This window comes from Phacochoerus africanus, chromosome 9 (genome assembly GCF_016906955.1).
Source record: "Phacochoerus africanus isolate WHEZ1 chromosome 9, ROS_Pafr_v1, whole genome shotgun sequence".
Lineage (NCBI taxonomy): Eukaryota > Metazoa > Chordata > Mammalia > Artiodactyla > Suidae > Phacochoerus > Phacochoerus africanus.
This window is the reverse complement of record NC_062552.1, coordinates 56,451,905-56,477,115: the sequence shown is the minus strand read 5'-3', so window position 1 is coordinate 56,477,115 and position 25,211 is coordinate 56,451,905. Positions and strand designations below refer to the sequence as shown.

The following is a 25,211-nucleotide window of genomic DNA, read 5'->3' as shown; positions in this document are numbered from 1 at the left end:
CCCCTTGCCCCAGATCGAAAGGCGAGGCTCTGTGCCCCTCCGCCAAGGGCATATGCCCGCCAGATGTGTAGGGGCGGGGCCCTGGGGCCACGGCACCGGGGTCTGGGGAAGGGGGTGCGGTAGCAGGAGGTCTGGAACGGAAGAGCCACTGCGGTGGCTCTATGTCTGGGGGCCTCCAGGGAGTGGGGGGGGGGGGGGCGGGCAGTCGGGGCGGGGCTGCGGTCCGGCAGGGGTTAACTCGGGAGGAATAGTGGTGGGGTCAGGTTACTTCCCTTTAAAAAGACGCGGAAAGGAGGAGTCAGGTTCTGGTGGGCAGTGTCGGTGGCTGGCCTGGCTCTTCGTCCCAGGGAGGAGGCTCTGAGCCGGCTGGGGTTGAGCGCCCCTGCGGCCGCAGGCAAGTGGAGTGCGGGTTCGGAGGGGCTGCGGGGCTGCTGCGGGCGGCAGCTGGAGTGAGGCAGGGACCTGGACGGAAGCGCGCGCGCGGAACTCCCCGCGACGACCGCCGCGGACGCTCTCTTCTCAGACTGGTACACTGAGGTCAGCCGAGAGTGAAGAATTCTTTTGGTCAATGTCCCGCTTTGATCTCTCGGCCAAATTGGTCCCCGCAGCGCGCCTATCAGCGGGCCAGGGGACCACCCACCTGGGGAGGTGGCCCCCCAGGGTAGGGAGGGGGGCTGCTGGCGCCTCTGGGGGAGGACAGATGGAGAGACCCGGGTGGTGCAGCAGACTCTGCCCTGCTGGGATCTGAGGCAGGATGGTCTGGGGGACTCAACCCCAGCCGAGTGCCAGCTGGGTGACTGTGAGGCACAGCAGCTCAGTCCTCCAGTGGGTGGGGCACAGCCAAAGATGAGTGGGAATTCCAGCGGCCCCAGGGATCCACACAGCCCCCAGGAGAGGAGAGGGCCCCTTCGCCAACCTTGGACATTTGCCTCTCTCCAAAGGCTTCCACCTAACCCCTATTTTAAAGAGAATTCCTGTTTTTAAGCATCCATTTTAAAATCTTAGTCTCCCTTCTTACAACGACCCCATTTGGGATGCATGTGGGTTTTCCAGATGCAGGAACAGAGGCTCTGGGATTATGGAGTCTACTCCAGCCTTCCTTGGGGAGCAGCCAAGACAGATCAATGTTCCAACCAACATTGGAAGGGGAGGGGTCCCTAAATGGGGCCAACGGGGTCCGTACCCTGCACCTCCAAAACCCTCAGTAGTGCAGTGGGCCGGGGTGCCCAGATGGGTCATGCCTTGCACTTTTGTGACTTGAATCCTCCTCCTCTCTCTAGCCCAGCCCAGGCCAAGCTGTTCAATAGTCCCAGCATTGTTCTCAGTCAGACCTGAGGTCTCATTGTAGCTTTGTCCCTGAGTCTTTATATGACCTGGACCTCTCTGAGCCTGGCTTTATTCACCTGTGAAAGGGGAGTGTTGGACCAGATATGGGCCCTTGAGTCCGTCCATCTGTGTTTGAGGAGTTGGCTGTAGAGGAATGAGGTGGAGGAAGGGGAAATGAGGGTGTGGCTGGGAGGAAGTGGAAATGGGCCTCCAGGCCAAGGAAGCCTGAGGGTAAGGGAGCTGGTGAAGGCAGGGCACCCTCCACTACCGTGGCATCCTCCACTAGCCCACCTCCCGAAGGAGCCCTAGCATCGAAGGCTGGATGAGCTTGGATGATAGCCTACCTGAGAGCACTGCCCCATTTCCCAGATGGAGAAACAGCCCCCTGCCCTGTCTCAGAGCCTTGGGAGAGGGGGCAGCTCCTTCCCACTTCCACAAGTCCTTCAGCCCCTTTGCTTCAAGAGTTTTATTGCTAAGTATTCTGAGGAGATAAGTGGGGGCCCCCGCATGCGTAGGCACTAGGGCACTGGAACTAGGCCTAGTTCCTGGGCCTGCGGCTCTGCTGGAAGATATTAGACAGGACCCCATTCTGGGGGCTATTCGAGAATCTTGGAGAGAAGCATGGACAGTGGGCCAGCTGGTCACGCTGAGGCCGCTGGGTCTTTCATTCACACGGGCAGACAGCCATTGCCTCCAGCCCAGGCCCAGCCCTGGGTGTCTGTCCTCAGAGATGCTGCATGATTTGGCTGCACCTTTCAGGACAGGCCAGAGTCCCTACGGAGGCCTGTGCCTGGTAGTGCGCCCCTGCTGAGAGCAAGTGCCCCTCCTTAGGACCACCCCTAGCTCCTGGTCCTGGTCTGGGGGTAGGGAGTTCATGTCCCCTGGGTAAAGTCCCCAAACTGACTTCCACCAGGTTCCCAGTCTCTCAGTCATTCCTTTGCAGCAGCCACTCCCATCCCTGCCTTTTAGTATGCCTATAAAATGCAGTAAAAGGGACACACAGTTCCCTTAAAAGGTGATCAGACATTTCATCCTGCCCAGATCAGCCTTGCTTTAGTTGACTAAAAGGCGTGTGTCTCCTCCTGTGGTGTTTTATCCCTCCTGGGCACTGCACAGGAAATGTGGGGAGCTGTATGGGAGGATGCTTTAGGAGGTGTATATAGTTAAGTGAGAGAATCTGCCACTAACTAGCTGTGTGACCTTGGGCAAGTCACTTAACTTCTCTGTGCCTTGGTTTCCTAAATAGCCAAACAGTGATGATTATCCTGGTCGTGATTATCTGCTCAGACAGATGGGATTTGCCAGGCAGGATCCGAAGCCCAGAATGGCCCTTCCAAAGCTAGTGTGCATCTCCCTATTCCACGAGGGCCTCTTCTGCTCGTTTTGTTCTGAGTGCCCTGCCACTGGGCTCCAGAGGCCATGACAGGAACCGACTCTCCACTGGGGCCGTCTGTGGTTCTCACAGGATGGACCATGTTCACGGCTCCCAGAGGAAGCACCCTGCGGCTGGCCCTAGGCCCAGCCTCTTGGAGCTGTGGGTGGAGACCTCAGAAGCCTGGGAGAAGGCCAGGGGCCTGAAGGGCCAGTGTGTGCCCTGTGTTGGAGCCCCAGCCCCAGCCTCATCCCCCTCCCCACTCTCTGCTCCTTCCCAGCAGACAGATGGGCTTTGGGTTGTTCCCTGGCTCCCAGCCTGCCCAGCCCTGCAGCTGAGGGGGCTAGGGGGTAGCACCGGGGGCGGGGCTGGCAGGAGGCACCGAGTGAGCAGCAGTTATCCCAAGACCCAGGGATCTGCGAGGAAGCCTGGGCTGCACAGTTGTTTGCCTGCCTGCTGATCCTAGGCTCCCCCTCCCAGCCCCTCGCAGGCTCCTGGCGAGTTCATGTTTGAAACGAAGGCAACTTGTACCCTCACATCTGAGATTGAGCTGCCTTTGGCTCTTCATTTGATGTCTTCTACGTGAGTGGCCATGCCTTAAAGATTCTCTAATACAATTGTTATCAACCTTAAATTTTTTTTTTTAATTTAGAACTTTTGTTCTCAAACACAAACATGGGCAGGACAGGCATAATACATAATTTCTGTATGTAATACAGAAACCCATAGATAGACTGCTTTGGTTGAGACTGGGGCTTGGTACTAGGCTTCTCCCTCATCAAGAGATGGGCAGTGAAAGGAATGTGCACATTCTGCTCACCTGTCCACCCCCAAGACAGCCGGCAGGTGATGCCACCCCCAGAATCATGTAGGATGGAATAGTGATTCCCTAAGTAAGCGCAGCTATACAAGATCATTTTAGGGGATACCTAGATGTATAGTTTTGTTTTTTTTTTTTTTGGTCTTTTTAGGGCCACAATCGTGGCACATGGAAGTTCCCAGGCTAGGGTTGAATTAGAGCTGTGGCTGCCAGCCTATACCACAGCCAGAGCAACACCAGATCCGAGCCACATTTGCAACCTACACCTCAGCTCATGGCAACACCGGATCCTTAGCCCACTGAGCCAGGCCAGGGATCAAACCTGCACCCTCCTGGATACTAGTCGGGTTTGTTACCACTGAGCTACAATGAGAACTCCTGAATCGTTTTTAAATCAGTAGTCATAAATGGAAAGTGTATCAGGAAAAATATAATGTAATACATCCAACCATGACTTTATGGTCATTACTATTCAAAAGGAGAGCAGTAAATTGATTTGAAGAAAAGTATAAGTAAATAATGCACAGGAGGATCACGGATATGGCAAAACTCATGCAAGTGGTTTGTATGCACAGCCTTGGAGCCCGAGAAGGCGTGTGAGCCACAGAGGGAATCTGTGCTGAGAGTCAAGAGTTTGAGTTACACCGAGTTCCATCTTTAACCGCTGCCACTCATTTTCTTACTGCTGCTTCCATTCCACTAGCGTGTGTGACTTGCCTGCTGCATACTAGCTGCTTGCCTGGTGTGGAGGATACTGTCCTCACAGGGCTGGGTCTTGGGGAAGCAGGAGGGCTGTGCTGGGACAGCATGACTGAAGTGAGCATCCAGCATGAGGGGGTGATAGGTGAGGGAAAGACAGAAGCTTTCCAGGCCCAGAGGGTGGGTTGGGGGAGGGTGGGTGCTGGAAGAGGGAAGAGATGATGGGCTTGAGAAACCGAAAGAGGCCAAAGCGTTGAGACAAGACTGGAGACTCATGGGGCTGTGTCACACCGGACCTCTAAGCCATGACAAACATCGTGGACATTATCATTCGTTTAGCCAACATAGGGCTTCTGCCCTGTGCTAGGCATGGAGGGGTGTTCGCAGAGCCTTCCCTTGAGGTGCCTTGGTCTAGCGAGAAGCTTTAGAACACATGGATGGCCTTTTCTTAAGTGCTGCGATAGATGAATGAACCAGAGGCCAGGGAAGCACTGGGGTAAGGGGCTGCCCACTCATGAGAAGGTAGTGACATCTGAGCTGTGTTTTCAAGAATGAGTAGGAAGGAGCTTGACAGGAGGGAGAGGAAAGGCATTCCTCAGCAGTGGAAATAGGATGGGTCAAGAGGTATGAAAAAGTGGAGAGTTTGGAGAAATGCTAACAGCTGGAGCCATGTTGGGCATTGGAAGCAGAGGCCAGAGGGTTAAGTTCACAGAAGGTTTTCAGACTCAAGCCAGAAATGAGGTTTCATTCTGCCAGCAGTGACGAACTGGAGACCAGGTTCAAGCAGGAGAGGAAGATCCCTCTGCGGAGCTGTGTGGGCAGGCTGGGGGACAGGGAGGACAGCTCAGTTATTGCTGTTCCCTGGGGGCGGAGATCTGCACCTGGGTCAGGGGCTGAAAGAAGGGTCCCTTTTCATTATCAAAGAAAATGGGGACTGTGGAGCAGGTCCCTCTGTGCCCCCAGCCTGGGCTGGCATGGTGCCCAGAACAGGGACCTCTCATTACAGGGCAATGGGTGGCCCGCTGCGCCAACTTGGAGACCAGAGGCCCTTTCCAAAGGAGTAAAGACTCCAGCCAGCCAGGCCCGTGGTCTGTGTCCAAAGCAAACAGGAAGAGGCCGTGGTAGGCCAGGCCGGGCCTCTTCCTTTGTTTGGAGTAGGGATTAGGCCAGGCAGGCTTGTGTGTCTTTGTGCAGCAAAGGGAGGGGGCTGAAGGCCCTGCAGAGTGAAACTCAGTGCAGGGGATACATGGCCCCTGGGTGCCAGACCATCATCCTATAAAGGTAAATAAAGGGGACCTGCCTTGGCAAAGTCTAGCTCTGATGGAGGGAGGCCAGAAGTATATACTTCTCACCCTCGGTCAACCTCAGGGGCTGCTGTTCCTTCTGTCACTGTGCCCAAGCTGGCGTCCTCCCCCGGGTACTTGGCTTCTCACTCATGCCCCCTGGCCATCAGCCCAGGCCCGATGGAGGTGGCTGTAGGTCACCGAGGTGGTAAGTCCACACTGCCCAGCCCAGGGCCCTGAGGGCAAGTCTCCAGAGAGAAGGAGGGAAGTGCTAAGGGCTCAGAGCCCCCTTAAGCTGAAAAATAGGTACCTGGGATCCCTCTGAAGACCCTGCACTCAAGTCCCTGGCCTCCACTGGCCATAGGACAGGTAGCAGTCATTCACTCTTACAAGCATGCCTGAAGGAATTAATCTATGCATACATTTAATCCATGCATGCATTCATTCACCAGGCTTTCAGGCAGGCTCGGGGGGTGGCCAGCCCAAGCCAGAGCAGAGAGTGGCAGAAGAACGAGGTCCTCAAGGCGTTGACAAGATAGGCATAAGCCCTGAGATGCGTTTGGCCCCAGGAGAGTCTTGCCCTTCTGCCATGGTCAGAGGAGGGCTCAAAAGAAAGGGGCTGACAATTCTCCCAGGGCAAGGGTGGGAATGGGGACAGGGGACAGATGGGCTAGAAAGACTTCAACAAGGAGTGAAGGAGGATCCAATTGGATCCAAAAGGAGTCTTGAATTGACTCATTTGTCTATGCACCCATTCATGCATGTGTGCATTCACTCAACAAATATGTATTGAGCAACTACTGTGTGCTGGGCACCATGCCTAGTTCCAGTGAGCAGAAGCAGCCAAGGACCTGTTCTCCAGGGGTCTGTCCTGCAGGAGTTCCCATCGTGGCTCAGCAGAAATGAACCTGACTAGTAACCATGAGGATACAGATTCGATCCCTGGCTTCACTTGGTGGGTTAAGCATCCGGTGTTGCTGTGAGCTGTGGTGTAGATCGCAGATGTGGCTCAAATCCTGTGTGGCTGTGGCTGTGGTGTAGGCTGGCAGCTACAGCTCTGATTGGACCCCTAGCCTGGGAACTTCCATATGGCACAGGTGCAGCCCTAAGAAGACAAAGGGGGGGGGTCCTGCAGTTAGTGGGGGAGCCAGGCAATCCTTGAGTCATCACCACACAAATAAATGGTGCTCAGTTATAGGGCTTTAAGGAAGAGATTTGTGGTGCTGAAGGGGCTTGACTGGTCAGGGAGGTCAGGGTGTCTTCTCTGAGGTAGAATGGGGGGATAAAGAGGATATTAACCAGGGCAAGAAGGGCAAAAGGAGGATCCAAGCTGAGGGAACTGCACATGCAAGGTCCTGTGGTGGAGGGGCTGGACAAAGGCCAGAGTGGCTACAGTTCTGCACAGAGCTGGGTATGGTGAGAATGAGGTTGGGAAATGAGCCAGCCGATAGCACTTGAACTTGTGGGTGTCTTTTAGAAGACTGGGTCTGAATTCCAAGAGCAAAAGGAAGGTCTTAAGCCGTGGGTAAAATGATCCAATTTGTGTGGCAAGCTTGTTTGAGGGGGCCCTAGTGCAAGTGATTATCCACTAGGATAACGTGAGGATCCAGCCTTGCCCACATAAATGATGAGAATGGCTTTTGCCAAGGACACGATGAGATAGGGGGAGAGGGTGAGTCAGATGTTGGGGTGAGGGTCAGGCGTTGAGGTCCAAGAAACTGGTGGATGGGAAGGGTGACAGTGAACATTGTTTTCCTCTAAGGACATGTGGTGTTGAGTATAAGGAGTACCTTCATTTCTACCACGGATAGAATGGGTGACCCTCTGGATGAGAAAGAAGGGAAGGATTTTGAGGTTCTACTATATGGTGTTTAATATGTTTTCTAACATTAAATCCGCTCACCAAATCTGAGACGTAAATTCTAGTATTTATTTATGTGAACAGGGTTCTCAGAAAGGAGAACTTACCTGCCAGAGGTCATGGCTGGGAAGAGGTTAAGCCGCCGCCAGCCTCCCCTCTTTAAAAAAAAAAAAAAAAAAAAAAAAAAAAAAAAGGCAAAACAACTTATTTCATTCTACTCAGTGAGCTGATAATTGAGGGGAAAGTTTTTGGCAAGAAGGGAAAGTGGCGGGGGGAGGACCTGGAAGAACTCCCTGCTCTGGAAGAATGCGGGAGGCTGGGACCATGTCCCTGAGGAGCACCGGGCATCCCTCCAACTGCAGGGCTGACCCAGTGTGGTCTTGACCCGAGCCAGAGGCCGGCTCTCCCCTTCTTTTCACCTCCCACCTCTTGCTCCTGGGACGTCCTTCGACCCTCCTGGATCTAACCTCAGTCTTCCTGCTCCTGTGCCTGTTGTCATAGCTCACAGCTCACAGGCAGATCCAAGCCACCTGGCCGCTCCCTCTCCCCACTGGGCCAGCCGCCTGCCACCTGCCCTTCAGCCCTTGGTGGGCTCCCAGGTGCCTGCAGCCTGTAACCAGACCCTGTTTGCTCCCAGCAGGCACCCCTGAGCCGCACTCCGCACGCTGTTCCTGAATCTCCCCTCCAGAACCGGAGCAGTGTCTCTACCCAGTTCAGTGACCTTCGTCTGTCTGAGCCCTGGTTAATTTTTGCTCAGTCTGCAGGCTGTGGGGCTCCTCCCCTTCAGGGATATAAGCCTGGTCCGAAGCTGCCCTGTCCCCTGCCCATCCTGAGCCTCCCTGAGCTCCCTTCTCACCCTCACCATGGCCAAAGGATTCTACATTTCCAAGGCCCTGGGCATCCTGGGCATCCTCCTCGGTGTGGCGGCCGTGGCCACCATCATCGCTCTGTCTGTGGTGTATGCTCAGGAGAAGAACAAGAATGCCAATCATGTCCCCCAGGCCCCCACATCGCCCACCATCACCACCACAGCCGCCATCACCTTGGACCAGAGCAAGCCGTGGAACAGGTACCGCCTACCCACAACGCTATTGCCTGATTCCTACAACGTGACGCTGAGACCCTACCTCACTCCCAACGCGGATGGCCTGTACATCTTCAAGGGCAAAAGCATCGTCCGCTTCATCTGCCAGCAGCCCACCGATGTCATCATCATCCATAGCAAGAAGCTCAACTACACCACCCAGGGGCACATGGTGGTCCTGCGGGGCGTGGGGGACTCCCAGGTCCCGGAGATCGACAGGACTGAGCTGGTAGAGCTCACTGAGTACCTGGTGGTCCACCTCAAGGGCTCGCTGCAGCCCGGCCGCATGTACGAGATGGAAAGTGAATTCCAGGGGGAACTTGCCGACGACCTGGCAGGCTTCTACCGCAGCGAGTACATGGAGGGCAACGTCAAAAAGTAAGTCAGGTGGGGGCACACCCTAGATGCTGAGGCAGAGCTGGATCCTGGGGGCCAAGGAAGGGCTTGGATTCGGGACCTTGGAACCTTCTGGAGACTTTGGCTGGCCCGTCGCTCCATCCGCAGCTCTGGTAGAGAAGCTATCCAGACAATCAGCCCTTTCCCGGAGAGCCCCCCTAACCTTAGGGAGTCAGGGGTGAGTGATCCAAGTGCCCCCTTGGGTAGAAAGGAAAACAGGCTCTGAGGACAGAAATTTGCCCAAGGTCTCCCAGCTAATTCAGAGGTGGAGCCTGCCCGGACTTTGACCCCGAGTCCAGAAGGAGCTCTGCTCTCCCAAGTCAGCTGGCCTGTCAGCCTGGAGGTGGCCTGGGGGAGGCGGGGAGGGCAGGGATGGGGCTGTGCACCCCTTTCCATGCCCAGCCAGCCATGGCCTACACCCCCCACCCCCGGCCACCCCCACGGGCACAGGCATTTTGCTGGCATACCTTCTAACCCCCTGCTTCGGGCAGGGTGCTGGCCACGACACAGATGCAGTCTACAGATGCCCGGAAATCCTTCCCATGCTTTGACGAGCCGGCCATGAAGGCCACGTTCAACATCACTCTCATCCACCCTAACAACCTCACGGCCCTGTCCAATATGCCGCCCAAAGGTGAGCGGGCCTGGCGGGGACCACATGGCCTGGGAAAGCAGGTCCCTGGGGCTGGGGTGCAGGTCCCTGTTGCTGGGGTGCACGCCCGGGAAGAGGGCACCCCTCCATACCTGCATGTCACACCCAGGTTCCAGCACTCCGCTTGCAGAAGACCCCAACTGGTCTGTCACGGAGTTCGAAACCACACCTGTGATGTCCACGTACCTTCTGGCCTACATCGTGAGCGAGTTCAAGAGCGTGAATGAAACGGCCCAAAATGGTGTCCTGGTAAGGGTCTGAGCCCACCTGCCCTTCCCCACATTGGCCCTGGCCTGGGAAGTATTCCCATTTATCCTCATCCTTGTCCCTGTGCTTGAGTCGTGAGGCAGCGTTTGAATTCCAGCTCTGAGTCATCTTGGGCAAATGTCCCAAGTTCTCTGACCTTCAGTCTCTGCATCTGAAAAATGGGACCCTCCTCATGAAGGGAGTTCCTGGCCCCTGAATGCCAGACAGATAGCAGCTGAGTCTGTGGTTATTCCCCAAAGGCTCAAAGCTCCGCAGGGACACCCCCTTTACCGCCCCACCGCCCCCGCCACCCTCTTCTCTGCTGACCAAACTTCCACTTTAACCTGGTTTGTCCCCCTGACTCTGGGACTTGGCCCACCAGCACCAGGACCCAAGGGGGGCCCTGACCCACCTCTATCTTTGCAGATCCGGATCTGGGCTCGGCCTAATGCAATTGCAGAGGGCCATGGCATGTATGCCCTGAATGTGACAGGTCCCATCCTAAACTTCTTTGCCAATCATTATAATACACCCTACCCACTCCCCAAATCCGGTGAGTGAGGGGCCTTGCATGGGGGGGAGGTGGACTGGTCTCCCCCCACCTCCCCATACCCAGAGACCATCCTGCCAACACCCTGGCCTCCCCAGACCAGATTGCCTTGCCCGACTTCAATGCCGGTGCCATGGAGAACTGGGGGCTGGTGACCTACCGGGAGAACGCGCTGATGTTTGACCCGCAGTCCTCCTCCATCAGCAACAAAGAGCGAGTGGTCACTGTGATTGCTCACGAGCTGGCCCACCAGGTAGCCCCCATAGCAGGGCGTGCAGACAGAGAAGGGAGGGGGGCTCTGGGAGGAGATGGCGCAGGTCCTGGCTCTGTCCTTGGCAGCCAAGGAGGGAGGAGGGGTCCACCTGGCAGGTGGCAGGGAGGAGTCACGATGAGGTCAGTAAAGCCTCACACTCAAGCCTGGCATGCGAGGAACACTTCGTCAAGAGTAGCTCTGGGTACTTAGCGACCTCCCTCCCCCACAGTGGTTTGGCAACCTGGTGACCCTGGCCTGGTGGAATGACCTGTGGCTGAATGAGGGCTTTGCCTCCTACGTGGAGTACCTGGGTGCTGACCACGCAGAGCCCACCTGGAATCTGGTAAGCCCACTGCCCTGGGGCCCTGTGGTCTGGGATGGCGGAGGGCCTGCGTCACCCCTCCCAGGCCAGTCTCCTGATGGCTCTCAGGGCTTTGCAGAAAGACCTCATCGTGCCAGGCGACGTGTACCGAGTGATGGCTGTGGATGCTCTGGCTTCTTCCCACCCGCTGACCACCCCTGCTGAGGAGGTCAACACACCTGCCCAGATCAGCGAGATGTTTGACTCCATCTCCTACAGCAAGGTGCTGCCCAGCCTCCGTGCTGGTGCTGAGACAGTGGGGGGCGCAGGGAAGGAGGTGGGGACCCTGCCCATGAGGACCCACTGAAGCTGGGGCTCCCAGAGCGCCTGTCCCAGCCCAGTGGGGACACAGGGTCCTGCTGGCTCTGCGCAGCCTTCTGAGCCCCCGCCCCTCTACCAGGGAGCCTCGGTTATCAGGATGCTCTCCAACTTCCTGACTGAGGACCTGTTCAAGGAGGGCCTGGCGGTGAGTACCCTTGGCCAGCCGTTGGGTGGGGGGCGTTTCCTCCAGCCCTGGCCAATTGCAGAGGTCTATTGCTAGAGCCTGGCAGCATCGGCTTTCCCCTCACTGTGCCCTGTCTTTCCACAGTCCTACTTGCATGCCTTTGCCTATCAGAACACCACCTACCTGGACCTGTGGGAGCACCTGCAGAAGGTCAGTGATAGCCAGCCACCACCCCACTCCCCGCCCCCACCCCGCCCCTGCCCCCCGCCCTCCCAACCCAAGCTGTTCTATGGGGGCTTTGAGATGCTGGAAGTCCCTAGGAGCAGCACGCATATAAGAGAACAGGCCAAGCCCCCCTGCTTACTCTCCCACACAGGTCATGGGGAGCCTCAGTTGCTCATCTCTAAAATGGGCTAGGTGATGGCTCCTCGAGGAGGCATGGTGAGAGCCTGTGTTGGGAGCTCTGGCAGAGGGCTGGCCCTACCACTGTAGTGAGCTCTGAGGGGTCTCCTCATCTAGGTGGGGAGGACATGGGCTCTCAGGTTTCCCAGGGCCAAGCCTTCCTCTGCCAGGAACTTTGGAGCCTGTGGTTCACCTGCTCAGCACTTCTGGCTGCCCTGTGCCCGGCCAGCCCCTCCCAGGCATGACTTTGCACAGACCAGCACCCTCCGCACAGCTTTGACCCTCCCACCCAGCTCCACTCCACCGTCTGTGAGGGCAAACCTTTGGGCCAAGTCCGCCCTCCCTCCCTCCAGCCTGCCCCTCCCTGCCCTCCTGAGGCTGGAGTTGCAGCCTCTCCACCATCCCCCACCACAGTCTCTCCTTGACAGCTGCCGCCACCCACCCCTTCTCTATGGCCCTCATCAGTCCCACTGACTCCTCCACGTGCCCATGCTCCATGACCAGCCTGACCAGGGAGGGGAGCCCTGGGGCCTTGTTCCAGAGCCCCAGCTCAACACCCTCTACCACGAGTCTGGTCCCCTCCCCCACCTCTCATAGCCTCAGTCCCTCCCCTCTGCTTCCACATCTTCCTTGCCCTGCCTCGATTTCTCACTCCATCCCTCCTCCACACCAGAGCCCCTCCAGCCCCATCTCTGCCTCCCCTTCCCTCTTTCCCTGAGTGCCCCCTCCCCCAGCTCCTCTCCTGCTCAGCTTGCCCCTTTTAACGTGGTCTTCTGCCCTCTTTTTACGCTGTTGTTAGTTTTTATTTTCTCAGTTATTAACAGAGGTGGTTGCCCTTTTGTTATTACAAAAGCAATGAGGGAGTTCCCTTCGTGGCGCAGTGGTTCACGAATCCGACTAGGAACCATGAGGTTGCAGGTTTGACCCCTGTCCTTGCTCAGTGGGTTAACGATCCGGCGTTGCAGTGAGCTGTGGTGTAGGTTGAAGACGTGGCTCGGATCCCGCGTTGCTGTGGCTCTGGCGTAGGCCAGTGGCTACAGCTCTGATTCAACCCCTAGCCTGGGAACCTCCATATGCCGCTGGAGCAGCCCAAGAAATAGCTAAAAAAAAAGACAAAAAAAAAGCAATAGGACTCTCTTGTGGGTTAAGGATCTGGCATAGCCACTATAGTGGCCAAGGTCACTGCTGTGGCACAGATTCAATCCCTGGCCTGGGAACTTCCACGTGCCGTGAGGGCAGCCAAAAAAGACAAGACAAAACAAAGCTTTAAGACAATAATAGCCACCCGAAGCCCATCCCCACATTCTTAGCCTGGTGCATTTCCTTTGCATTGACCACAGCCCGCTCCTTGGCCCTGCCTGTGACATCTTCCTTCATCCCTGCCCATCCTCCCAGATCCGTTCAGGCTGACCCATGGCATCCTGGATGCCCCTCCCCGACACACACCCACCTCAGGTTGGATCACAGAAAAGGAGGGCCAGGGATGTGTTGAATCAGTGCAGAATAAACCGGAGGCTGGGGCACTCTTGGCTCATCCAGTGCCAGGCAGCTGAGGGGAGAGATGGCCAGGCCAGGACCCCAGCTCCTGCCTCCCAGCCCAGTCCTCCTCCACTGCCTTCCAGCAAGGCACCACTAGGGCTAGTCCAGGGGTACTAGGGCTGCCGAGATGGGCAGGTGGGAGAAGGGCAGTCTGCTGACGGCTGCGCTATCTCACTCTACCCAAGGCTGTGGATGCTCAGACGTCCATCAGGCTGCCAGACACTGTGAGAGCTATCATGGATCGCTGGACCCTGCAGATGGGCTTCCCTGTCATCACCGTGGACACCAAGACAGGAAACATCTTCCAGAAGCACTTCCTCCTCAACTCCGAATCCAACGTCACCCGCCCCTCAGCGTTCAAGTGAGCAGATGGAGTCATTGAGCCAGGCGTTCTCCCGAGGGTTCTGAGGACTATTTGCTGTGGGACACTCTGACCATAGCAGGATCTGGCCTCTGTGGCCTCGGCCACAATAGTTGTTGACAGTCTTCCTCTTGGGGCCAGAGTCGAGCAGAAACCGAGAGGCCGGGCAGGGCTGCCTTTCTTTGCTGGTGGTGGTCACAAGCTGCCGTCTCTCACACCTGGCCTCTGGATCTCTTGTTGCAGCTACCTCTGGATTGTTCCCATCTCATCTATTAAAAATGGTGTGATGCAGGATCACTACTGGCTGCAGGACGTTCCCCAAGGTAAGCCCCTCTCCTTGGCATTGCCCCAGTGGCCTGAGGGCCAGCTGCTGCCAGGCTGCAGGAGGGACTGCTCTGCTGAAGCCTGGGGAGAGGAGGGCCAGGGGGTCATGTCAGTCCGCGGCCTTCTCAGCAGCCCCTCCCAGGCTCTGCTCCCTCCCCACAGCCCAGAATGATTTGTTCAAAACCGCATCGGACGAGTGGGTCTTGCTGAACATCAACGTGACAGGCTATTTCCAGGTGAACTACGACGAGGACAACTGGAGGATGATTCAGCATCAGCTGCAGATAAACCCGTCGGTGGGTACCTGTCGCCCCACCCCATTCCCGGGATGTTGCCCCAGACTGCAGGCCCTGCCTGCATCGCCAGCCTGAGGTCACATGCTCTGTTGCCCCTCCTAGGTCATCCCTGTCATCAATCGGGCTCAGGTCATCTACGACAGCTTCAACCTGGCCACGTGAGTGTCCCTTCCTCCTCCAGCCCTGCCAGCTCAGCCACAGAAGCCTAGTGACTTGGCAAGTGTGACTCCATAGTGAGAGCCAGTGCTCCTCCCCCGTCCTCACCGCGAGCGGCACAGCACAGCGGGCTCCCTGGGCTTCCGGACACCCCTCCCTTGGCCTCACATCCCCAGAGATTGTTAGTGTTACAGCCCACATTTCCCAGAGAAGGAATCTGAGACTCAGAGTTTGAGTTTCTTGTCTGAGGTCACATAGTTGCCCAGGACAGCCAGACACAGGCCTGTCCTACTCTAAAACTACACTGAATTCCATGGCACCAAGGTTCTCCTGAGGGCTAACTATGGGCCAGGCCACTGTGCTAGAGGCTAAAAAAAATCTGGGAAGGTCGGTACAGGAGAGACGCGGTATGGATGAACAAATATTTATCAAGCAGCTGCTGTGTGTGTGAACACTGGCAGGTGCGAGGTTCTTTGCCATAGATGTCACCCATAGACACGGACATTGCTCATAAATGTCAAAATGGTCACCGATGGAGGAGGAGGAGGGAGGAAAGACCAGAGAGCCAAGCAGATCAGAGAAGAGAGGGCACAGGAAGAAGCACAGTCTTCTTGTCTTTTCGAGCCTCAGTTCTGTCTCTTATGGGCTGTGTGGCTTTAGGCAGGGCATGTCACCTCTCTGAGCCTCAGTTTCCTCACCTGTAAAACGGGGACCATGAGCAAGGACATGTGACTGGCAGTGGATGAGGGCCAGGCCTGGGCTGCCCTTGTTTGTGGCACCACCCAGCCGCCATGTCTCCCACTCCTGGTGAATGTTGGAGCTGGCTCAACTGCAGCTCTGGGACCTCAGGCTCTAGGAGGAGGCTGAGGTTCCTACAGGGAGGATGGGCTGGCTAGGGGTGCTTATTTGAGCCCCTCTATCTCCCCCCAGTGCCCACATGGTCCCTGTCACCCTGGCGCTGAACAACACCCTCTTCCTGAACAAAGAGAAAGAGTACATGCCCTGGCAGGCCGCCCTGAGCAGCCTGAGCTACTTCAGCCTCATGTTCGACCGCTCCGAGGTCTATGGCCCCATGAAGGTACAGAGGGGCATGGCAGGGTTCAGGGACCAGTTCCTCCGTGTTTGAAATTACGCCTCAAGGAGGTGAAGAGAAATATTGCCGGGAGTGGTGAAACTGCCAGGCTGACACGACACCAGGTCCTTGGCTGAGAGCAGCCTTGGCAGTGGTGAGAGAGCAGGAGGGATGGAGGGGTGAAAGGAGCAGGAGCTGGGAAGGTGAGCAGGTTGGGCAACACAAAGAAGGGGCACAGACTTCTAGCAAAGTTTGCTAGATTTGGAAATTAGCACTTTCAGAAGGCAACAGAAAAAGCCACCAAACAGGGGTGGGGCGGGGTAGGGAGGCCAGTCTTTCACCAGAGGTGTGGCCTTGGGCAATCCTCTTCAGGCCCAGAGAACTCCTCCATGAAAGGGGTGGACCTGTGCCTGTCTAGCCTGCCCTAAGGGCCAGGGGGGAGTTGCAGATGTCGCAGGGAGGCGGGAGGATCAGAGGGAAACTGCTTGCTCTGGATGAAGCTGAATCTGTAAGGATGTTCACTGCAGTGTGGTTTATAAAAGACAAGAAAACCAAAGCCGGAGTTCCCGTTGTGGCTCAGCGGTAACGAACCCGACTAGTGTTCATGAGAATGTGGGTTCGATCCCTCACCTCAATCAGTGGGTCAGGGATCTGGCGTTGCCGTGAGCTGTGGTGTAGCTTGCAGACGTGCCTTGGATCTGGCATTGCTGTGGCTGTGGCGCAGGCCAGCAGCCGTAGCTCCGATTCGACCTCTAAACTAGAATAAGCCTTTGGTGGAATATTATGCAGCTCTTAGATCACACTTAGAGAGGTCATTTAAAAATGTTTTTTTTTTTTTTTCACATTATTAACTTCCTGGTATGGTAAATGAGGTTTTAACCTATTTTTAATTTATAAGCCTTGGAGCTCTGATTCGACCCCTAGCCTGGGAACTTCCATATGTCGAGGGTGCGGCCCTAGAAAAGGCAAAAAGACCAAAAAAAAAAAATTTATTGGCTTACCTACACCTTGGATCAACCGCATCCTCGTAATGTAGTTAAATCACAGTGTTTGGTCAACTCAGTATCAATATTTACTTTATGTGATTTCTAAACTGTCATTCTCTGCTAAGCCACATAGAGTGCTGTTTACATCCCCTTTTTATATATCTTATCCAATGTAGCAGATAATACATCAGTTTTGCTTTCTCCTGGAGGCATCCTCCTGGAGCCCTCTGCTAGCCGGCCCCTCTGGGGCTGCTCCTCAGCTCCCATGCCAGAGGCACTCCCTTGTTGGTCTTGTTTCCTGAACCCATGGTTCCTTCCTTGAGTTTGTTCTCTATTGGGGAGCACATCTTCCAGTTTGGCAGAAAGGGTTCGTAAGAGGTGGATTGTTTTCAGGTAGATTGTCTGACATGTCTTTATTCTACCTTCACACTGGATTGCGAGTTTACTTGGGTTTAGAATTTTCTAGGTTAGAAAATTATTCTCCAGAAAATTTCAGGTTGAAATTGACCTCAAGTCTCTCGTGCTCCTGTCAAAACTCCCAGAGACGTTCTCATTTCCACTTCTTTCAGTGTGGCCAGGTTCCCCCTTCTGGGAGCTTATGGGCTTTTCTCTCCATCCTGGTGGGCTTTTCTCATCCTTCTGCACTTTCAATCTGGGCAGCTTTTTGGAGTTCCCATTGTGGCTTATCAGTAATGAATCTGACTAATATCCATGAGGATGAAGGTTTGATCCCTGGCCCTGTTCAGTGGGTTAAGGATCTAGCATTGCCGTGAGCTGTGGTATAGGTTGCAGATGCGGCTCAGATCCCACGTGGCTGTGGCTGTGGTGTAGGCCAGCAGCTGCAGCTCCGATTCGACCCCTAGCCTGGGAAACTCCATGCACCACAGGTTCGGCCCTAAAAAGGCAAAAAAAAAAACCCCAATCTGGACAATGTTGTCTCGCTCCTTTAACTGTTCTTCCCCCACCCCCAGCCCAGTTTTCTCCTTCTGGGGCCCTTATTAATTCAATTTACTATTCTTACATTGGTCCTCTAGTTTTCTTCTCTCCTATCTTCCAGCTTGTTGACTTTTTGTTCTGTCCTCTGGGATATGCTCTCAGCTTAGCACACCACCTCTCTACAGACTGTTTTCATTTTTCCTATCATATTTTTAAGCTTCCAAGTGCTATTCCTGGCTCCAGCATCCTATGCAATATCCCCTCTGCACTCTCAGAGGATATTTATCATAGGCTTTTATGAAGTTTTATTTTTCTTTCACTGACTTATTTCCTCTGAGTTTTTTGCTTTGGTCTCCTCTTTCAAGTTGGAGGCTGAGCTGCCCCTTTGTTTTGTTTGTTTTTTTTTGTCTTTTTTTTTTGTCTTTTTGCCTATTCTTGGGCGGCTCCGGCGGCATATGGGAGGTTCCCAGGCTAGGGGTCAAATCGGAGCTGTAGCTGCCAGCCTACGCCAGAGCCACAGCAATCCACAGCAATGCGGGATCCGAGCCGTGTCTGGGACCTACACCACAGCTCACAGCAACGCCGGATCATCAACCCACTGAGCAAGGGCAGGGATCGAACCCGCAACCTCATGGCTCCTAGTCGGATTCGTCAACCACTGCGCCATGACGGGAACTCCCTTGAGCTGCCCCTTTGAATTTGAGAATGAGGCAATGAAAAGTGGGAATTCCCACTGTGGCTCAGTGGGTTAAGAACCTGATTAGTATCCATGAGGACACGGGTTCGATCCCTGCCCTCCCTCACTGGGTTGAGGATCTGGCGTTGCCGTGGCTGTGGTGTAGGCTGGCAGCTGTAGCTCTGATTCAACCCCTGGCCTGGGAACTTCCTCATGCCACATGTGTGGCCCTAAAAAGAAAAAAGAAAGAAAGAAAGCTCCATGGGGAGGTGGAATTTGTCACCTGTAGTCTCCTTGTGGGGTGACTAGGTGGCCAAGTAATTCCTGATGGGGAACCTCAAAAATTAGTATCCATGAGTGTGTTCCCTGGGGACTCTTCAGTGTCCGGAGAGTGACCCTCTCTCTTATGCACCGAGGCTCACTTTCTGGGATCAGGGTGAGGAAGAAAACTGGGGGTACCTCTGTTCAGAATGCAAATATTCACCTCTGGCCCCCTCTGCAGTCCAGCAACCCTCCCACTGTGTCTGGGGACCAGAGGTCTGAGTCCCTCTGATTTAGCCTTGCCCATGGAAGGAGGGAGGGGTGCTGCTTGATGCAGGGAGGGAAGTGGAGGCTTGAAAGTTTAATTCATCCTTCTACAGACTTTGACTCCATCGACCTGTTCACGGCCCTGCCTCACTCCTGTCCCCTGCATGCCCTTCCCTCTAATCCTGAGCCTTGTCACAGGAAGTCTCCGGCTTCTGTCTCCATCTCCCCCATGGCAGGTGCTCTGCTGCAGCCTCTCCCCCTCTGCCAGGCCTGTTCCACCTCCCTCTTACACCTCCCACCTCCTAAATGTGCGAACTCTCTCATCCTCTGTGGCTTCCTTTCCTATTCTCTTTGTTCTGGGCTGGGGGGGGTGAGGGTGTTCCTTTTACATTCGGATGTGGATGCTAGTTGACATACATGACAATCTACTCTGCTGAACCAAGGTCGGCAAAGAATTTTAATAATGTGGGATAGAGCTTACATGGGGATGCCAGCTAAAAAGATCAGCATGCCACATTGCAGACTGGCTGGGCAGAAAAGAGGAAAGAGGGGGCAAACGCACCAATTTGGAAACCTTGGGTTTGGTACATTCTAGAGTCGTTAGTGTTTTCTGCCTATGCTTTAAGGCGTTTTCTGAATTCCTCACAATAAAGGGGCTTAACACTTATTAGGAAATGGTGACACTTAGACACAAGAGTATCAGAAGAGATCAAGGGGAGTTCCCTGGTGGCCTAATGCTTAAGGATCCGGCGTTGTCACTGCTGTGATGCAGGTTCAGTCCCTGGCCCGGGAACTTCTGCCTGCCACAGGTATGACCCAAAACAGCAAAAAAAAGTAAAAAATAAAATGAAGATATCCTTTAAAAAAAGAAGAAGAAGAACTGGTCAAGGATTTGTGGAGAAGAACCTCAGATCAGTCATCTGAAACCTGGATGAGTGCCAGCCCCTTTGAGCACAGTCTGGCCTGGGGCGAGGCCTTTAGCCTCTGGCCTCTTGCTCCTGTAGCCATTAGCTCTTGCTACATCTGCCCACCCACATCAGAGGCTCCATGAGTCTCCAGATGACTCAGGCATGAGTCTCTTCTTTGAAGCTATTTTTAGGGCTGCACCCTCGGCATGTGGAGGTTCCCAGGCTAGGGGTTGAATCAGAGCTGTAGCCGCCAGCCTACACCACAGCCACAGCAACACGGGATCCGAGCCACGTCTGCGACCTACACCACAGCTCACAGCAATGCCAGATCCTTAACCCACTGAGTGGGACCAGGGTTGAACCCATGTCCTCATGGTTCCCAGTCAGATTCGTTTCTGCTGTGCCATGACGGGAACTCCGGAACTTCCTCTTTGAAGCTCTTTATGTTTTGTTCTTGTTTTTTGTTTTTGTTTTTCTAGAAATACCTCAGGAAGCAGGTCGAACCCCTCTTCCAACATTTCGAAACTCTCACTAAAAACTGGACCGAGCGCCCAGAAAATCTGATGGACCAGTGAGTATGAGCTCGCTTGGTCTGGAGATCATGGGTGGTGCAGGTAGCCTGACCTGGGGGGCCCATAGCAAGTCCAGCAGCATCCTCTCTGGAGCTCCCAACTCCTGGCTGGACCAGGGCCACAGTCAGGGAGAGCGACGCCCCCGCCCCCCCCCGGGCCCCAGGAGTAGGGACTCTGCTCTGAGGCTCTGTGTGGCCTGTGAACCATCTGGCCTCTTTGGGCAAAGGACCAAACTGAGCCTCTGAGCGTCCCTCACCCGCATGGTGAGGTTCTAGGTGTTAAAGCTGGGGCTGGAGCCTGTGCCAGCCCTCCCCAGGCTGCCCAAGGGCAAGAAGCAAAGAAGGGGACCCAAAGGTGGCTGGTGGGCTACACCTGCAGAGTGCGGGCCTGCCTCCCTGTTGGGAGTTGTGTGTCAGCAGGGGAGTCTTGGTCAGCGTCAGGTCCAGGCATGCTGACAGAGTGTCACCCCCGGGGTAGGTACAATGAGATTAATGCCATCAGCACTGCCTGCTCCAATGGATTGCCTCAATGTGAGAATCTGGCCAAGACCCTTTTCGACCAGTGGATGAAGGACCCAGAAAATAACCCGTGAGTGTGTCCTTTGTTCCTCCCCTGATTTTCATCTGCCCCTCAAGCCCACAGCCCTGTCCGCCTCAGGCCCTCATCCCACCCTCCCTGCTGCTGCTCCATCCCTGACACCCCTACCCCACGCCAGGATCCACCCCAACCTGCGGTCCACCATCTACTGCAATGCCATAGCCCAGGGCGGCCAGGACCAGTGGGACTTTGCCTGGGGGCAGTTACAACGAGCCCAGCTGGTAAATGAGGCTGACAAACTCCGCTCAGCGCTGGCCTGCAGCAACGAGGTCTGGCTCCTGAACAGGTGAGGACTGCAGCCAGACAGGGCTGGGTAAGCTCGCTGCCCCCTGACCCCAGGGACCAGGCTCCCAGCGTGGGAGGAGCAAGAACCAGGCCTCCACATTCCCTTGTGGGATCCCCACAAGTTTGCGCAGTGGGGCAGTACCTATCCCATTTGACAGATGAAGCTGCTGAGGCTGCGAGAAGCAAGACAACTTGCTCGAGGTCCAGAAGCTTAACCAAGTAAAAAAGCCAAGACTTGAATCTGGGTCCAGGTCCATGTCCTGTGCTCAAAACTGCTGCAGCCTCCTAGCCTTTACCTCTCTGTCAAGGGCTCTGGTGCAGCTAGACCTGAGTCCTTCTGTTCATCCAGCTGGGCACCCCACCCCCACCCACAACCTTTGAAGGAGGGCCCTACTGTGTGCCATCTCTGGGACCTCAGTAAGGAAGAGCCACCCTCAGTGCCAAAGGCAGGAGTAGCCACCCTACCCGACTCAGGGCTCACCCCTTCCTTGGCTCATTCATTGACAGGGGTTTATCAGGCACCTGGTCTAAGTCAGGCCTGACACCTGGCAAAGCCAGGGACCCTGCTTAGTGGACTCAGTGTCTCATCCCCACAAAGGAGGTAGGACCAAGGGGTCTTTAACCCTCAGCCGGCTGAAGGGATGCTGATAGGATGCAGGACAGGTGTGTGGGGTTGGGGAGAGGGCAGTGTCCTTCTATGAACACAGATTCTGCTCTCAAAGGTATCTGGGTTACACCCTGAACCCGGACCTCATTCGGAAGCAAGACGCCACCTCCACTATTAACAGCATTGCCAGCAATGTCATCGGGCAGCCTCTGGCCTGGGATTTTGTCCAGAGCAACTGGAAGAAGCTCTTTCAGGAGTGAGTCTCCCGAGAACGTGTTAGGGGAAGCACCCGCCAGGCCTGGGTGTCCCTGGGGATGGCCCGTGTGCACAGGACCCCACGGGGTCAGGACTGGAAAGTAGACCCTGCCTAGGCGTGCTGAAAAAGAACCCAACTTTAGGCCAGGTAGGGGCAGGAATTGAAAGATAGGACAGCGGTGAGAGTTCCCACTGTAGCTCGGGGGTAACAAACCCAAGTAGGATCCATGAGAACATGGGTTCGATCCCTGGCTCTGCTCAGTGGGTTAAGGATCTGGCATTGCCGTGAGCTGTGGTGTAGATTCCAGATGCAGCTTGGATCCCACGTTGCTGTGGCTGTGGTGTAGGCCGGTAGCTGCAGCTCCAATTCGACCCCTAGCCTGGGAACCTCCATATGTCATGGGTGCGGCCATAAAAAGCAAAAAAAGAAAAAGGAAGGAAGGAAGGGAAGGAGGGAGGGAGGGAAGGAAAGGAAGGAAGAAAGAAAGAGGAAAAAAGGAAGAAAGAGAGGAAAAAAGGAAGAAAGCTAGACAGGGCAGTGGGAACAGCTATCCCTTTTTCCACTTGGGGGACATCTGGCTGGTGGGAGTACTCTCTGAAGAGGTGGGAGGAAGGACATTGCAGTCAAACCTGTGTTCACGTCTCCAGTGGTGTCTCCTCGGGTGTGTCGTTGTTTTGCATCTACAAGACAGGGACGGTCACAGGGTCCTGTCACCTGCCAGTCACTAACCATTCCCTGTCCCCTGACGGTGCCCCTCTCTCCCTGCCCTGCAGCTATGGCGGTGGTTCCTTCTCCTTCTCCAACCTCATCCAGGCTGTGACCCGAAGATTCTCCTCCGAGTTTGAGCTGCAGCAGGTAGGAAGCCCTGGGCCCCGGGGCTCTCGCCTGGAGAGGGAGGACAGAGGCCCTGGCAGCCCTCTCCTCAGGGCTGTATTAGCGACCCAGCCTGCCGCTCAGAATCACCCTTGTCCTGGCAGCTGGAGCAGTTCAAGGAGAACAACATGGACGTGGGCTTCGGCTCCGGCACCCGGGCTCTGGAGCAAGCCCTGGAGAGGACCAAGGCCAACATCAAGTGGGTGAAGGAGAACAAGGAGGTGGTGTTGAATTGGTTCATACAGCACAGCAAATAGTGCCTGGTCCTTCCCGCCACCGGGCCCCCTGCACAAGATGCCCGCATGTGTCCATCCCAGGGCCCACGGCAGGGCCCACGTTCCTGAAGCCCGAGGCACCTGCGTCCTCCCTTTAGGGACAAAGCCTGTGGCCCATGTTATCTCCATTCTGCCCTGGGGGCCAATCCAGTTTCTGGTGACCAGACTGTCCAGGTGTCTCCCAGCCACTGCTCCTTGTGCCAACCCCACCCTGGGCCTGGCCCAGGACCCTTCTCAGGGAAGTCCAGCTCCAGGGCCAGATGAGCAGAAGCCCTTGATGGATGATGGATGGCCTTGGAGAACTGCCCTCTACCCTCTCTCCCCTTTTTCCATAAAGACCCTGAACCTGAGAATCAACAGGGCATCAGATCTGTATATTTTTTTTCTAGGAGTAAATGTAAATAAAGGATTTCTAGATGAGCTTCCAGGCTCTTTACTAAACTCAAGAAGGAATGAGTCTGTATAATAGCTGGAGAGACAGGGATGGAGGGAACCTGGGGTGCATGGGGGTCTGGGGACCCCCAGGAAGACTAGGAGGGAGGTACCCAGCCTGCTAGATCTTCCTACAGGACACCCGTGTGGCTCTAGCTTGGAGATGGAGGACAGTGTCTGCCTGCAGTGTTCATTGCCTTGGCAGGATTGAAACTCTGGGTGCTGGGGAGCCAGGGGAGGTAGAGGGAATGAGACACAGCGGTCCCCATGGTGGAGAGAGCCAGGGCCTGACGGTGGAGGCAGTGCTTTTCTAGAAAGCAAGAAGTGCCATGGTTCGAGAAGCTAGGATTGGCACCTGAACTAACATGAGGCAAGATAGTAGCATGTCGGCTGGCCCTTTTCCTGCTCCGTCGCTGGGACGTCTGGGACAGTGAGCGAAAGGGGCTTGCAGGGAGGACAGCAGCCCTGGGTCGGGGCCTGGTGCGACCATGCACTGGCCAAGGTAATGGTCAGGATCGCTGGTGGATGGCGGCATATTGATTTGTAAACCGGTGTTTTCAAGAGTAGCAGGCAGAAAAAGGCAGGTGTCCTCCAGATCATCTGGGGCAGCCAGTGGTGAAGGCCAACTCTGGGGAGAAAGTTTGGGACCCAGAAGACTCCAAGCCCCACATCCATTTTGGTGGAACTTTCTTGGCCAATAAGGCCCTGCCGAGCATCCAAGGCTGGTTGGAGGGAAAGAAGGAGGGAATAGACAGACAGGCCAGGGCTCCTCTGGGGTCACCTCCAGTCGACACCACTGTGAGCTCTGCTCCAGCTCCAGCCCTGGAATCCAGCCACTGTTCCTTGAAAAAGTGACCTAAACCCTTAGGCGCTGGTTTTCTCATTTGGACGCTAGAGCTGGTCTATCCTAGGGTTGGGGTGTGGATCTAAGGAGATGCACGGACTTAGCTCACAGTCTGACGCTTAAATGGAGCTGGGTGTTACTAACATCCTTAGCCCCGTGTCTGCTCAAAGCCCCTCCACCTTTTCCCTCCCAGCCTCCTCCCCCTCCTGAGAAGGTGCAAACAGGCCTGGGGCCAGGAAGGCTCCCCCCAGCTCTGGGGGCTCCTGCACATCAAAGGGTGGGGCGGGCCAAGGGGCGGTCCCAGCCCTGGTTATGGATCCCTCCACCAATCAGGAAGCTCCCCCCCAGCACAGTCCCTCTAGACCAGCTCTTCCTGTCGCCAGGGCCCAGCCGCCTTGGCTGGCACTTGACCTTCTGCGGACCAGAGGGCAGGCGGGCCCCCTCTGGTGGCTCCTCTGGGGGAGGGACTAGCCTTGCCATCAAGGGTCCCCGAGGGAGAGCTGGCCTCCAGGTAGGAGAGTCAGCAGGGACCCTAGTCTCTGTGCCTGGCACTGGGCTTAGGCTTTATGCGCATTATCTCATTTGGTTCTCAACAGTGCCAGAAGATAAGGACTGTCTTTATCTCAGTGTTGCAGATAAGTAAACTGAGGTTCAGGGAGGTTAAGGCCCTGGCTCTGATGCCCTGTGCATGAGTGGGAGCCAGGTCTCCATCTGGGGCCATGGCAGAGTCATCCACATCTTCTCGTCTGACAGCTTCAATGCAGGCATTCAGAATGGCCTGTGCGGCTGGAGGAAATCATTCTGGGGAGGCAGGGAGAACACGTAGAGCCAAAGACCTGCTTGCAGAACCTCGTTCAAGGTTGTATGCAGGATGGGATCTGACTAGAACTCAGGCTGCTCATTTCCTGTCCAGGGGTGTGTTGACCTCTCATGGCCAC

At 55.5% G+C, this 25,211-nt stretch overlaps 1 protein-coding gene across 1 annotated transcript; it reads left to right on the top strand.

Annotated features, from left to right (window-relative positions):
• The first annotated feature begins 293 nt into the window (after positions 1 to 293).
• ANPEP (alanyl aminopeptidase, membrane) lies at positions 294 to 23,417 on the top strand. The gene is made up of 21 exons (XM_047795930.1): positions 294 to 394; positions 8,002 to 8,823; positions 9,333 to 9,475; positions 9,603 to 9,742; positions 10,166 to 10,292; positions 10,388 to 10,542; positions 10,772 to 10,885; positions 10,983 to 11,126; positions 11,304 to 11,369; positions 11,493 to 11,558; positions 13,475 to 13,650; positions 13,894 to 13,973; positions 14,137 to 14,270; positions 14,373 to 14,428; positions 15,357 to 15,504; positions 20,012 to 20,103; positions 20,582 to 20,692; positions 20,820 to 20,987; positions 21,709 to 21,849; positions 22,623 to 22,704; positions 22,827 to 23,417. Exons 2-21 carry the CDS (start codon positions 8,225 to 8,227, stop codon positions 22,977 to 22,979), a joined length of 2,895 nt encoding a protein of 964 aa, XP_047651886.1. The 5' UTR covers positions 294 to 394; positions 8,002 to 8,224; the 3' UTR covers positions 22,980 to 23,417.
• Positions 23,418 to 25,211: the final 1,794 nt, after the last annotated feature.